We start from the raw sequence: 13,758 nt of genomic DNA on the forward strand, positions 1-13,758 counted from the left end.
ACAGATCTCCTTTATATTTTATCGATGCCCGACATGATTAAACTGGGTTAAGTTACGTGCCGACCTATTTATGTATTTGGGCTTTGCTGACACTATCTAGTTTGTTTCTTGTCTTGCAAACTTGCTTTTATGTATGGGCTGATACCCATACACCATTAGACTTGGTCCCCATTGTTTTCCCTCCTGACCCTTCCTTGGACTCGGTCCTCAATCCACATGTTTGTTATTTCTTTTTTGCTTCTAACCCGGTCCAAACCTCTAACCCAATCAACTTTAACCCAATTAACAACTATCAAACGACCTTAAGTATTCATTTGACCCACATGACCCTTTCTCCAAGGACAAAACAACCTCTTTCACGTGGCCAAAGAAAAGTTTTGGAAATAGAATTGGGGTGGAGTGGAATAACTCAAAGTTGAAGGGCATATAGCATAAATTTACACGTCGCTTTACTCAATTGATAGGCAGCTGAAATTGACAACTTTACAAAAATTTAGCCTCAATTTACAAATCGGGGAATAAATACCACCGAACTCTTCTTTCGAAGCCTGGCTCGCGGCTAGAGAAGGAAGTCTCGAATCAATAATCAGCCCTTCTCTTTCTATCTCCAGAAACCCCCCTTTCTATCTCTCTCTCTCTAAAAAAGCAAAAGCCCCCTTAGCGTAAATCTTCCCCTTCCATGGCGAACAGCAATCTACCTCGAAGAATTATCAAGGTATTAAAACAAACAATTCGTGATCTTCCTCATCTGATCCCTTTGTCAATTCCTCGATTTCATTTCTTTTGTCGTTAGAATAGGTATATGTTTGTATGCATGTTCTAATCCTGTTTCAGAGTATTTTATCGATTAGCGTGGTTTATGTATATCTGAAAACCCTAACTTAGATTTTGACTTTGTTGTTATGATCCAGGAAACTCAGCGCTTACTTAGCGAACCAGGTAAACTTGAACTTTATTTCATCAAGTTATTTTTTTTTGTTAATTATTATACGGAAGTTCATTTCAATTTGTGAATATGTTCGGGAATTTGAGTTATTGCATGAGGATTTGGATCAAGAAAAGTTTGGCTTATTGTCATTTGGAAAGCGCAATGAAATATTCAATTGGTGTTTCGTTTACCGTTTCTGATTTTGTTGGTGTAGCTCCGGGGATAAGCGCATCGCCATCGGAAGATAACATGAGGTATTTCAATGTCATGATCCTTGGTCCAACACAGTCTCCTTATGAAGGTAATTTAACTTATTAATGCCTATTTTACTCCTACTACTCTTCTCTACACCAATCTAAGCCCATTAACTGTTTCTATTGTTCTTATTCATTAGAAAAGGGGCTTAGCAAAAGAATGAGATCTTTCATCCAGAATTATGTTTAGGATGTTTAACATTGAAGAAACTGTCTCTCTTGAACTAATTTCTCATCAAGTTGTACTTGTTAGTCATTGATCTTAAAAGCAAGAGCTACATTACAAGTATCTGATGTCAATCCTAGTATTTACTAAATACAAATTTGATCTTGGTTTTGCAACTATTTTAACCTCACTGGATCTCACCTCCTCAATAATTCTCTCAAATCACAAACATAGTTGACTTTTAAAATAAACATTTTTACTTATCAAAGTCAAACTTTATCTTATTTGTTTATCTTTTATGATCAGAGGGAAACAAATTATTATTTATTTATGCTTCTCACTCTGATTGAACTACAGGAGGAGTTTTCAAGTTGGAGTTATTTTTGCCAGAAGAATATCCAATGGCTGCTCCCAAGGTATACATGTTTTCTAGCCAAGATATGCAAAAGATTTAAAGATTTAATTGTAATACTTCTGAACTTTACAATACAAATGCACACTTTAAATATGAAAATTTGTTTTGTTTATCTTTATCATCAAATTTTGGATACAAATAATATATTTCATAATCTAACAGGTTCGATTTCTTACAAAAATTTACCACCCCAACATTGACAAGGTTTGTCTTTCCTTACAATTTCATCTTTTTAGTTTTATGATCTTCCTTTTTTTTTTTTTTTTTGGTTTTTTAGCATGAGTGTTCTTTTTGTATGCAGCTTGGTAGGATTTGTCTTGATATCCTTAAAGACAAATGGAGTCCTGCTCTTCAGATTCGCACTGTACTCCTTAGGTAATAAAGTAAACTAATAATTAATTCTCCATAATTTCATTATTAAGGATCTGTTTGATGGAATGAAATTATAAAGAAGTGGAATGAATGATTACATTCCATGATTATGTTTGATTCACTGCCGAATGGAATGAGTTCTAATATGAACCATTCCACTCCCTCCCTAATTCCATCATACCAAACATATTTGATTTACATATAACTTTGATTAGTATACAAACAGAAATTCAGAAAATCATTCAATATTTTTGTTTAAGAATCATAATCTATTTATTCCTGCAATCACTTGACATTTTTTTTTTGTTTTTTTTCAAATGTAAGCATTCAAGCACTTCTAAGTGCTCCAAATCCAGATGATCCACTCTCTGAGAACATAGCAAAACACTGGAAATCCAATGAAGCTGAAGCTGTTGAAACAGGTATATAATACCATAATAAATAAATAAATAAATTACAATGTAGTTTGTTGAAACAAGTATACATAAAGTGTTGAAATGGTTCCTATTTTTGCAGCAAAGGAGTGGACCCGATTGTATGCTAGTGGTGCCTAATGGAGATGTGGGTCCCGCAAAGAAATAACAATGTACTTTGATTAGGTCTTGAAATTTGAAAATTGAGAACTTGAATATGATTCTGCTCTGTTAGTCCCTAAACTATCAATGTTGTTCACTTCCTACCATCATATCTTTGTGTTCTATCGAGTATATGAGATAATTTACTCTTTTTTTTTTCTTTCTAATTTTCTTTTCTGATATACATTTTGTCTGCTTAACTATGTGAAATAGCATTTGAACTGGATTTCAAACTTGCTAAATTGTGAACAGAATACTGGAGAATGTGAGGGTGAGGAGTTTTAAATGATTTTGGATGGCTATTTGGTATGGAACTAGAATGATTGTTGAAGTCATATGCTATGGTTTATGTCAATGGGGTTTTCTTGTTTTAGAAAGTACAATGATTAGTTTGTATACAAAACTATGAGTAATAGTTGAGAAACCTGGTTTTTCAGTTATTTTCCATTTGCTTGGGTTTTTGTTTTTTAAGACTACCGGTGTGGTATCACACACTACCACATTTTGTGTCTAGCATGTCAGTGGTATAATATTTTCATCTCACCCCACAAAGCTGTTATGAAAGGTACCACATCTTAACATATATTTTTTTAATTAAATAAATGTAATTATATAAAAGTAATGAAAGAAAGGCAAAAAAAAGTTACCATCGGTTGTAATGACATCATAATCTTTGTCTGAATCATTTACAAACATGTATGATTTGTCTTTTGTATCGTTGAACAACTTGTTCTCAAAATTGTTTGATAATTAAATTCACTTGAGCATTGAAGACATTCCACCAAATCAAAGTGAAAGTTGTGTCCAACCAGGTTGTATACTTTCTTTTTGTTCCCCCATAAACTTCGACGTACAATGACCTATTCCTTTGAATATTGGTAAATTCTTATTTTCATTTTACTAACAAACCGCATTCTCCTTGTTTTCTATAATTATATTATGCAATGTGATGCATGCGTACATCAAATTACTTTTTTTGCTCGATTGATCATGCCAAATTCTCTCTAGAACACCAAAGGCTTACTTGATATTCTTTACAAGACCGACCTAAATTTTATTCACTTTTCATTGTTTGAACATGAGAATGATTTCACAAATGCAACTAACTCGGGATATATTCTATCAGTAAGATAATACATACGTTTGTATGATGTCCTATTTGCTTGAAATGACACATCATACAACTTCCCACGGTAGATGTCGTTGAATATCGGTGATTGGTCTAGAACATTGATATCGTTGTTGGAACCCATTGCACTAGAAAACGCATGTCATATCCAAATATCATAGGGCGCCAATGCTTCTAAAATTATTGTCGACTATTTATGATCACCTCGTATAAATTGACAACACCACACATTAGGACACATTAACCACATGCATACAATCGATACTACCAAACATTCTAGGGAACTCTGTTTGTTTTCATGTGTCGTATACAGTTACTGGATATTGCTAATTGTAGGCTTGCGTAAATAACGATCACGATAGAGGATAATCACAAGTTTTGCAATCTTGTATAGAAATTCCCGTGTTGTTCACTTTGACATCCTCAAATACTCATCCCATGAGTTCGTTCCCATGTTGAATGCTACTGATGAATTGTAGTTGTACATTTTTGAATTGTAGAGAAACCTTTCTGACCTCTTGCATTAATCATGTGCTGAAAATATGGCAATCGATTTTTTATGTCATCAACAATACGTAAAAATAATTCTTTCCTCATCTGGAATTGACGTTTGAATTTTTAAGTGTAGCCTGCATCATCATAAAGTAGCCATTCCCAAGTACGTTGTGTTCGGCTTCATGATTTCTCTGTAAATGAGGATTTATAATTTTTGAACGCGAACTTTCAACTTTATTATGTTTGCATAACGTCCCCGATAACTGCTAACTCCTATGATGCCAACGTATCCGGCAAAGTGGATGACAATGAAGAAATTTTCGAATTGTAAATATAAAGTAGACATAAATGCAAAAAAGGTCCTTGTGGTTTGTCAAAAATTGTCACCCACCCAACCATATCCTATCATACGTTATACATCAATTCCTTCTATATCTCCTAAAAACTAAAAAAACCCTCCTGTGAAGCACTTCTCCCTTTTGCTTCAATAATGAACACCTTCGATGACAAACACTTTTGATGATAAAGAACATTCGCCCTTCTACTCCGTTCAACCAAAATCTAGAAATTAGAGCTATATCGACCAGATCAGATTAGATCTGTAGCAATTCCATTTACTTCATACCATGTCTAAAGTCATTCACACTCTTTTCATTGTCGATATACCACATCAAAAATCATTCCCTCATCTTGGTTTGATTTTTGGTTACATGTTTGATTGTATGTGTTTAGTGGCAGGTCTATTTTTTTTTTTATTTTATTTTGATTGCAAGCCTGTATTTTGGTTTTGATTGTGGACATGCCTAATTTTTTTGTAATTGTTCAAATTGGTTTTTGGTTTTTGATAAGTACATGTATAATTTTGATTGAATGTAGGTCTTATTTTTGTTTTGATTGAGTACGGTTTCGATTTTGATTGAGTATATGTCTGATTTTTGGTTTTGATTGTGTACATGTCTGATTTCAGATATTAAAGATGAATTTACACATCATTTATGGGATGATAGAGGCGGAAATAAGAAATTTCGTCGACAGGTGGTGGTTGTTGAAGAAAAGAAAGGAAGCAAGGATAACAGAAGACGAAGAGATATGGGAGACGCAGGGTCCAATCACGGTGGTAGTAGGGGTGCCTGATGGGTTGGTGGTAGTGATATTTTTTTTATTTTTTTTTATTTTTTTTTTAGAAGAAGATTATGAAGTTTGGGGGTGGGTTCATTTTTATTTTTAATAATGAAATGGTAAAAGAATTAAATATTATGAAAAGGAAATTAAAAGGATAAAATAGACATTTCAAGTTTTGCAGGAACTAAATCCACAATGAAACCTGCTGATTAGGTCGTTCTATGTAATTTTTAAAGTTAAGGGACCCAATCTACATAAAATTGTCAGCCATAGAGACCAAATTTGTAGTTTACTCTTTTTTTATTATAATAATTAAAAGAAACAAAAATAAATAGTGTTTATCCCCTACTCCCTCCCCTTCTCTCTACATCACTAGTATTTTAAACCAGCAAACCAGATGTTCATCATCACCGGACATTTGACTTCGATGAAGTTCATCGACGACTAGCGAGGAAAGGAGAGAGAGAGATAAAATGATGACCACCACTCGATGAAGAATGAGAGAGACAGCGATGCTAGGTTTATTATAGGGGTTTTTGAGACATCATTCATTGCATCTACTACAGACATCCCTTGCAAACTGTTGGAGGCCACCACCGATCTATACCACCACCACCACCACCACCTCTTGGAAAACCTCCGATCTGAAAACCCTTAATTTTCAAGAGAAGACAAAAACAAAACCTCTATTTTTCACCACCACCACCACCTCTGTTAAATCGAATTCAACAGAACCCTAGCATTTTCCAGTGACGAAGCTTTTAGAGATCCCACTGATGACGTTGTTGGAGATCTCACCGACGCTTCGGATCTGCGACAACGACATCGACGTTCTAGAGTTCGATTTACATGCTCAAACCCTCAAGTTCTACAAATGTAGCGCTTGTTATGAGTATGCTTCCTTTTTTTCCTTCATATTTTATTAATTGCATTTTGGCCCTTGTAATTAGTACGTGGGGCGTACAATAGGGTACACTTAGCGTACAAGCTGAGAAGCTAGTATGTGGGGCATACCATATGTGTACGTTTAGCGTACTAGTGGAAGTTGGTCGTGGGTTCGAAGCCTCGTACACTGGGCGTACGAAGGTTACTGTAACGCCCATAGACCCGGGCTAGTCAATTTAGAGATATAGGGGTCGAAAATGACTTTTTGGCAAAAGATTATTTAGAATAAATAATCTTAACCAAGTTTTAGTAAATGTTACAAGGTTTCCGTACATATAAGGAGCGCCGAAATCCGAGTTATAACGAATAAGTTATGACCCGTCGAAGTTTCGAGACGGAACCGGCACGGCACCGGGAAGTGTAAATAGTGAATTTACGATAGAGTGACTGTTAGCCTTAGCGATCTAAACAAAAGTCGTATAAAATGTTAAACCGAGAGTGTCCATAAAAAGAACGCCCAAATCTGACTTCGTATGAGGAAGTTATGATTTTTCTAAGATTTGGCATAGCGGTGCATGGCCCGAAACTCGAATTTTAGTTCGAGCGGTTTTTGGATTACGCGACCTAAATGAGAGTTTAATATATCATTAATAGGAACTCAACGACAAAAAGACAGACGAAAACGGAGTCCGTATGTAAAAGTTATGAATTTTACGCGAACATTTAACAGTGTAATCACCTCCTAATGTTAAATTTAAGATCGGTCAAGAATTAGCCAATGGAGTAAAAAGGAAAGTTGTAGATTTTATTTTTACCTACACGTGGATATAAATAACGTCAAAAATGAAGCTCGTATGCGAAAGTTATGGACGAAGCTTAGTCTCTACTTTTCGAGCGTGGCAAATTCGATACAGTTTTGTAAATCCGAGATAGATTGAGAATTAGCCAACGAGGTCTAAATGAAAGTTGTAGTACCCGTAAATACGAACGCGTGGATATAAATATCGACAAAAACGGAGATCGTATGCGAAAGTTATGGACGAAGCTTAGTCTCTACTTTTCGAGCGCGGCGAATTCGATACAGTTTTTGTAAATATGAGATAGAAGGAGAATTAGCCGACGGGGTCTAAATGAAAGTTGTAGTACTCGTAAATACTAATGCGTGTATATAAAGAACGTAGAAAACGGAGCTCGTACGCGAAAGATACGGACGATGCTTGGAGACTACTTTACTATAAAATTCTTATAAATAAGAGATGAATTCTTCATAATTTCTTCACACCATAAGCCTCTCTTTCTCTCTCTAACTTCTCTCTAGCCTCCCTGAACCCCTCCGAAGTCTAGGGAACCTCCCTAGCACGAGAAGAAAGCCCCGGAGCGTCCGACGGCTCCGAGAAGAAAAACTTTCGGCTCGAAAACGCTGCTCCAGCGAAACCCGGTTTTTAATAAAAACCCGTTGTAAGTGAGCTACGCTTATACTATATTTAATATACCTTTTATTTAATTATAGTAACATTATTAGGATCTTAAAATAATTATTTGAGCTATTATTATGAGTTATATTGAGTGTTATTTAATGCTTATATAATAATAATAACAGCTAGACTGTTAATTAGTCGCGGTTAATGTTAAAACTAAACCCTAGTGGTATTGATACTAGGTTTTGTCGAGAAAAATTATTTTGAGATAACAAAGCGTTGTCTGAGTTCGGAATCACCACCGTATCAAGTGAGTGCATAGTCCCTTTCATGAACATAATTTTAATACAAGTATTGATTGAAGTATTAATTATATGTTTATGCGTGAGTTAATTGATGTTGCCTGAAATACGTGTTAAAGAACATACCTGATTATATATGATGATTTAGGATAATGAGTAGACCTAAATTAATTATGAGGAATATTGGGTAGTATTTTCTTACAAGTACAAGTGATTTATACCCAGAAAATAGAACTTTAGTATATGTCATTTATCCGGGAGCGTGGATTAGACACAATCATTGTCCCTAGTCCGAACTGTCATTAATTCGGGGGTATGGATTAAGACATAGCCAGTTGTCCTTAGTCCGGGAGTATGGATTAAGACATAGTCATTCGTCCCTAGTCCGAGAGTATGGATTAGGCATAATCATTCGTCATTAATCTGAGAGTATGGATTAGTCATTCGTCCCTAGTCCGAGAGTATGGATTAGGCATTACCATTCGTCATTAATATGAGAGTATGGATTAGGTAAAACGGTTAATCTTGGGTTTGAGAGTATGGATAGTCTCATTGTGAGGATCGACGGGGTGGGATAAGAGTTGCTTATACATATATGGTGAAATTGTATATTTTGTGAGTTCTAAATTATATATATGATATAACATTGTGGGATTGAAATCCCTATGTACTCACCAGGTTTCCCAACCTGACCCACTCAGTTTATTTATATCACAGGTCTTGATATGAAGTCAAATTACACTGAGAGATTAAGGAGATATAAATCACTAGTGATAATGAATGTAAGTTCTGTTTATGCTTATGTTTCTGTATTGACGATAACATCCCAAATGTTTTTAAATGAATAAAAATACTTTTATTCGGAAATGCTTTGATAACGTATTTATCATGTTTTACTGGGAACAAATTCCGCAAACATTTTTATTACAAGAGGTACTCTGATTTTTATAAAGCATAAACAAAATCGGTCTTTTCTGGCCGAGAAAATTGGGATGTCACAGTTACGCATGGCACACGAGGAGGATAAGAAAACCCTAATTTGGGGCGTTGCACCCTATATAAGGTCCTTAAGTCCCTAGGGCTGACCTCTTTATCAGCCTCCATTACCCTAAAATCCTAATCTCGAACCCTAATAGCTTCTTTGAGTGTTCTTGATCCTTGGTATTGATTTTGGTGGTTTATGCTCCTTGAAGTAAAAGAAGAAGAAGTTGGTGGACTCATTCTTTGGAAAGAAGCTTAGAGATCCAGATTTACCTCCATCTCTTGGTGACTTTTGAGATATAAAGTCCTAACCTTGATCCTTGTATGATTAGATCTCTTCATGTCATGGTTTTTATGCTTTTGGTCCCTTTTGGGTTAGTTTGATGAGTTAAGTTGTTTGTGGGGCTTATCCTTTTAGATATGGGCATATTATGAGTTTCTTAAGATTAAAGGTAAATACTTTATGGTGTTGATGGTCTCATGCATGCATTAAGTCATCTATTAAGTCCTTTTGATCTTTAAGAGCTTCGTTATGCCATGCATGCACGTAAAGTGAGGAACTTTATAAACCAGCCCAAGGAAGTCAGATCTAAATTTTGCAGCGATGTCTTAATCAATTAAGAGCTGGAAATGAAAGTTGGCTGAATGAGGGAGTGCGTTGGGAATACAAGCAGGTATGCTTAACGTACAAGCCCTAAGGAAAGTACGCCGCACGTACGAGTGAGTACACACCGCGTACTCAACCAGTTGGGCATCAAATATTTTAGGCTTCGGTTTGGGGCATATTTGGACTTAGATGCTTAGGGCCTTGTTAGGCCATCAAGTTCTTGGGCTGATGCCCATTTATGGTTTTCTTGGAAAAGGCCCATGAAAGGGATTTGGACCCAATTTGGAAAATTGGTCTATGATTGGGCCTTGGATGATTATTTTGGTAATTGGGCCTTTTAGGGTTGTAGGTTTGGGCCTTAGTCTTGGACCAAAATAGATAAAGGGTAAAATGATATTTTTACCCTAATTTTGGACTGATGGTTATGGATTGGAATCCAATTATTAATTGGATGTTATTTGGTATTGATAGCTAGGGGATTTGTCGGACTAGCAACCATAGATTTATCAGTGTGATCCAGCAGTTCGAGGTAAGTTTCCTCACTGTGTTTAGCAGGCCAAAGGCACCAATGCCGACCCATGATTATGTTATGTTAGGATGCTAGATGTCTGCGTGACTCTTGCATGTGTTATGCACTTGTATGCTTACTGGGCGGGGCCCGGTGACCATCTTGTATGCTATGCATCTTTGTGATTATTGCATGTGTATGTGTTTATATGATATATGTTTATATGTATGCCGAGCGAGGCGCGATGTGTATACCGAGCGAGGCGCGATGTGTATACCGAGCGGGGCTTGATGCTGGGCGAGGCCATATGATTGGCGGGTCCCATGGTATTTTGGAGAATTCATTAAACTTTGAGCTGACAGTTTTCAGTTTATGTTTTAGGTACTTCCAATTCCAAAGGGAAGAGCACGAGATGATTGCAGAGCACACACCACCTCGTTCCACATTTTCTTGATTTACTTTGATGCGATATGATGATTGATACATTTGTTTTATCTGGATTTGTATGATGATGTTTTTGGGATACTTGTTTTATTAATTTAAAAATGGATTTGTTGGGACGTTACAACAAACCCTGAATCGAAGGTATGTGTCACTTTAAGAGAGAAAGAAGGTTGTGGTAGTATTTTTTTCGTCCTTGGAAAATCAAGGGTTTTATCATTGCTGGAAAATCGAATAAGACAAAGTCCACATACTACGAGCACTCTAACTGGAGAAGACAAAATTGAGATAGCGGGGCTTCGACGAGATAGGTAAGAGCGAGGTGAGGTGAATGACAAGATAGTGGTGCTCTAGCTGGCTCACATGATGCGGAGGGAGAGATGGTGCTCCAGACACTTGGAGGGAGGGATAGGTGGTGTGGGGTTAGGTGGTTTTTTATTTTAGTTTTTTTAATTAGTGTAATAAAAAGAAAATTATAAAGGTTAATATATCACTTTGATTGTTTTCAAAATGTTTTGGACTAAAACTACAATAAAAACTTTATTTTGAACCAGTGATGTTAATTTAAATTTTTTTGAAAAAACATCATAAATGGTCCGTGTGTTTTCCCAGATTCTGAAGTTTAGTCCTCGTGGTTTAAAAATCTCATAAATGGTCCGTGTGCTTTCAAAACTTTTGACAGATGATCCTTATTGCTAACTCCGTTAACTTTTGTCCGTTAATTGAGGGACATTTTCGTCATTTCACACCACATGGACCATTTATGATCTTTTCAGTTATTGTTTTTTAAAAAGAGAAAACTAAATATAATTATTTAATATATAAAATCTCTCTCTCTCTCTCTCTCTGAACACATATATAGACAATCAAAATCCTCTTCACCTCCTTGTGTCACATCGATGTTTACTTCTGGGAAGCCAAGGTAACCTATTATTCCCTGTTTCGATCTTGTAAAAACCCAAAATTAAAATCATAAATCTTTGTTTTCGAACTTTTCAGGGTCAGAATGCTTTGTTTCCTCGAATTTTTGGACATGAAGTTGGAGGGTATGTTTGATTCTTGTTAAAATCGGAAAAGGGTTTCTTCTAATCTTTGATCTGAAAATAATCTAATAAGTTTTTAAACATGAACAGGGTCGTGGAGAGTGTTGGGGAAGGAGTGACTGAGCTTCAGCCCGGAGATCATGTCCTCCCTGTTTTCACCGGAGAATGCAAAGAGTGCGCCCACTGTAAATCCGAAGAGAGCAACATGTGCGACCTTTTGAGAATCAACACCGATAGAGGAGTCATGATTAACGATCAAAAATATCGATTTTCCATCAACGGAAAACCCCTTTTCCATTTCGTAGGAACTTCAACATTCAGTGAATACACCGTCGTTCATGTTGGCTATCTCGCCGAAATCAACCCTCTTGCTCCTCTTGACAACGTCTGCATCCTCAGTTGTGGGATCTCCACAAGTATAAAAAGAAATCATAGTATCCTCCGATTGCAGTTCAATTGGTGTTTTCTTGACCTAATTAATCTTCGTGTTTTCTTCAGGTCCTGTGCAGCTAATTAATCTTCGCCCCTCTCAGATCTATGTCGCCAACCCCCTTTCTCAGGGTGTTCTTTAAAAATGCAGAGCGTAGGATTTTATGATTGGGTTGATTTTGGCGTGAAAGAGAAAAAGAAAAGAAATTAATGACTTCTGATTCGAGTTTGTTGATAAATTTCATTGGAACACTGTCATTAACAACCTTGTAGAGAAGTTGTTGTTTGGTTTGTAGGTCTTGAAAAAAAGGCGACTTGTGGTAGTTCTTCAATTGAACAATGGGAGTTTTGTTGATGTGTTTGAATAAAAAAAAAGAGGCATACGAACACAAAAGTTGGTTGTTGCTTTAGAGAGAGAGAGAGAGAGAGAGAGAGAGAGAGAGAGAGAGAGAGAGAGAGAGAGAGAGAGAGAGAGAGAGAGAGAGAGAGAGAGAGAGAGAGAGAGAGATTTTATATATTAAATAATTATATTTAGTTTTTTCTTTTTTAAAAAAAATAACTGAAAAGATCATAAATGGTCCCTGTGGTGTGAAATGACGAAAATGCCCCTCAATTAATGGACAAAAGTTAACGGAGTTAGCAATAAGGACCATCTGTCAAAAGTTTTGAAAGCACAGGGACCATTTATGAGATTTTTAAACCACATGGACTAAACTTCAGAATCTGGGAAAACACATGGACCATTTATGATGTTTTTTCAAATTTTTTGGACAATTTTTGACTAAACATATGGACAACTTTTGTAATTTTATCTATAAAATATATAAAAGTATTTGATGTTTGTTTGGTGGTTTAAAATGTGAAGTATAAATGTTTATTTATAATAAGAGGAAAAAAACAAAAATATTGAGAAATGTCCATTAGAAAACGGTCAAGCAACATTAAGAAAAAAAAAAGTGCGATATATCTTTCTTGTGCGGTGGCATTACCGCACCTCTCGTAACCAGACGTTATCATCACGGCGACACATTATATACCGCGGTATGGGTTGATACCCACTCCGGTCGTCCTAAGGTGCAAAATAAATATAAATCCCAATTAATAATATATTCGACCTGTAACTGTAAAACCTCAATTGTGAAGGTTGAAAAAAAACAAAGGATAAGTGATGTAATCGGAATAAACAGTGTCAGAGAGATATGTCATGGTGATTTGTCATCCTTATCCGGTTCATGATTCGTGGGTATAAATAAATAAAGACTATACTCTAGTTTTTGGCTCTTACGAAACTGAACAATATGTATACTTTCAGAACCGCTACATTATGTTTTATGCCTAGAACACAGTGTCATGGATTATCTCTAACTTAATTCCTTGTTAACCCAGGCTTAATGAGACAAGGTGTATGTATCATTAAACATCTAATAAAACTAGTGACGAATAAATAACAATCTTGGATAATCTGTTTAAAAAAGAAAGGATAATGTTGAGGTGTATATGTACAAGTGGGCCTGATCATGGTGGGCTCAGCTTGTGGCCGAGTTACTTTACTGTTGAAAAAGAGACTAGAGATTCAAATGATATTGGTAAAAACAAATTTAGATGTGTTTTTTAACTTCTTTTTTCTTCAAGTCGAGTGTGTGTGATAGGAGAGCCCTACGTATAAATTGTAGTTCAAAGTTCATAAC

General features: G+C 35.9%; 2 protein-coding genes across 2 annotated transcripts; both read left to right on the forward strand.

Moving 5' to 3' along the window:
* The first annotated feature begins 537 nt into the window (after positions 1-537).
* Positions 538-2,860, forward strand: LOC111920001 (ubiquitin-conjugating enzyme E2 35). The gene is made up of 8 exons (XM_023915574.3): positions 538-715; positions 912-939; positions 1,143-1,229; positions 1,706-1,764; positions 1,926-1,967; positions 2,065-2,138; positions 2,460-2,557; positions 2,652-2,860. Exons 1-8 carry the CDS (start codon positions 680-682, stop codon positions 2,687-2,689), a joined length of 462 nt encoding a protein of 153 aa, XP_023771342.1. The 5' UTR covers positions 538-679; the 3' UTR covers positions 2,690-2,860.
* A 2,450-nt stretch (positions 2,861-5,310) lies between these two features.
* On the forward strand, positions 5,311-12,426 carry LOC122197922 (alcohol dehydrogenase 1). The gene is made up of 4 exons (XM_042902117.2): positions 5,311-5,478; positions 11,461-11,520; positions 11,598-11,644; positions 11,732-12,426. Exons 1-4 carry the CDS (start codon positions 5,311-5,313, stop codon positions 12,156-12,158), a joined length of 702 nt encoding a protein of 233 aa, XP_042758051.1. The 3' UTR covers positions 12,159-12,426.
* The last annotated feature ends 1,332 nt before the right edge of the window (positions 12,427-13,758 follow it).

The sequence above is a fragment of the Lactuca sativa genome, chromosome 5 (assembly GCF_002870075.4).
Source record: "Lactuca sativa cultivar Salinas chromosome 5, Lsat_Salinas_v11, whole genome shotgun sequence".
Classification (NCBI taxonomy): domain Eukaryota; kingdom Viridiplantae; phylum Streptophyta; class Magnoliopsida; order Asterales; family Asteraceae; genus Lactuca; species Lactuca sativa.

Bases quoted from the DNA above. Each gene is read 5' to 3' on its own strand.
- LOC122197922 (XM_042902117.2), top strand. From the start codon at position 5,311: ATGAATTTACACATCATTTATGGGATGATAGAGGCGGAAATAAGAAAT. The intron at 11,521-11,597 runs GTAACCTATTAT...CGAACTTTTCAG, and splicing joins TTTACTTCTGGGAAGCCAAG to GGTCAGAATGCTTTGTTTCC. The intron at 11,645-11,731 runs GTATGTTTGATT...AAACATGAACAG, and splicing joins TTTGGACATGAAGTTGGAGG to GGTCGTGGAGAGTGTTGGGG.
- LOC111920001 (XM_023915574.3), top strand. From the start codon at position 680: ATGGCGAACAGCAATCTACCTCGAAGAATTATCAAG. The intron at 1,230-1,705 runs GTAATTTAACTT...ATTGAACTACAG, and splicing joins AACACAGTCTCCTTATGAAG to GAGGAGTTTTCAAGTTGGAG. The intron at 2,558-2,651 runs GTATATAATACC...CTATTTTTGCAG, and splicing joins AGCTGAAGCTGTTGAAACAG to CAAAGGAGTGGACCCGATTG.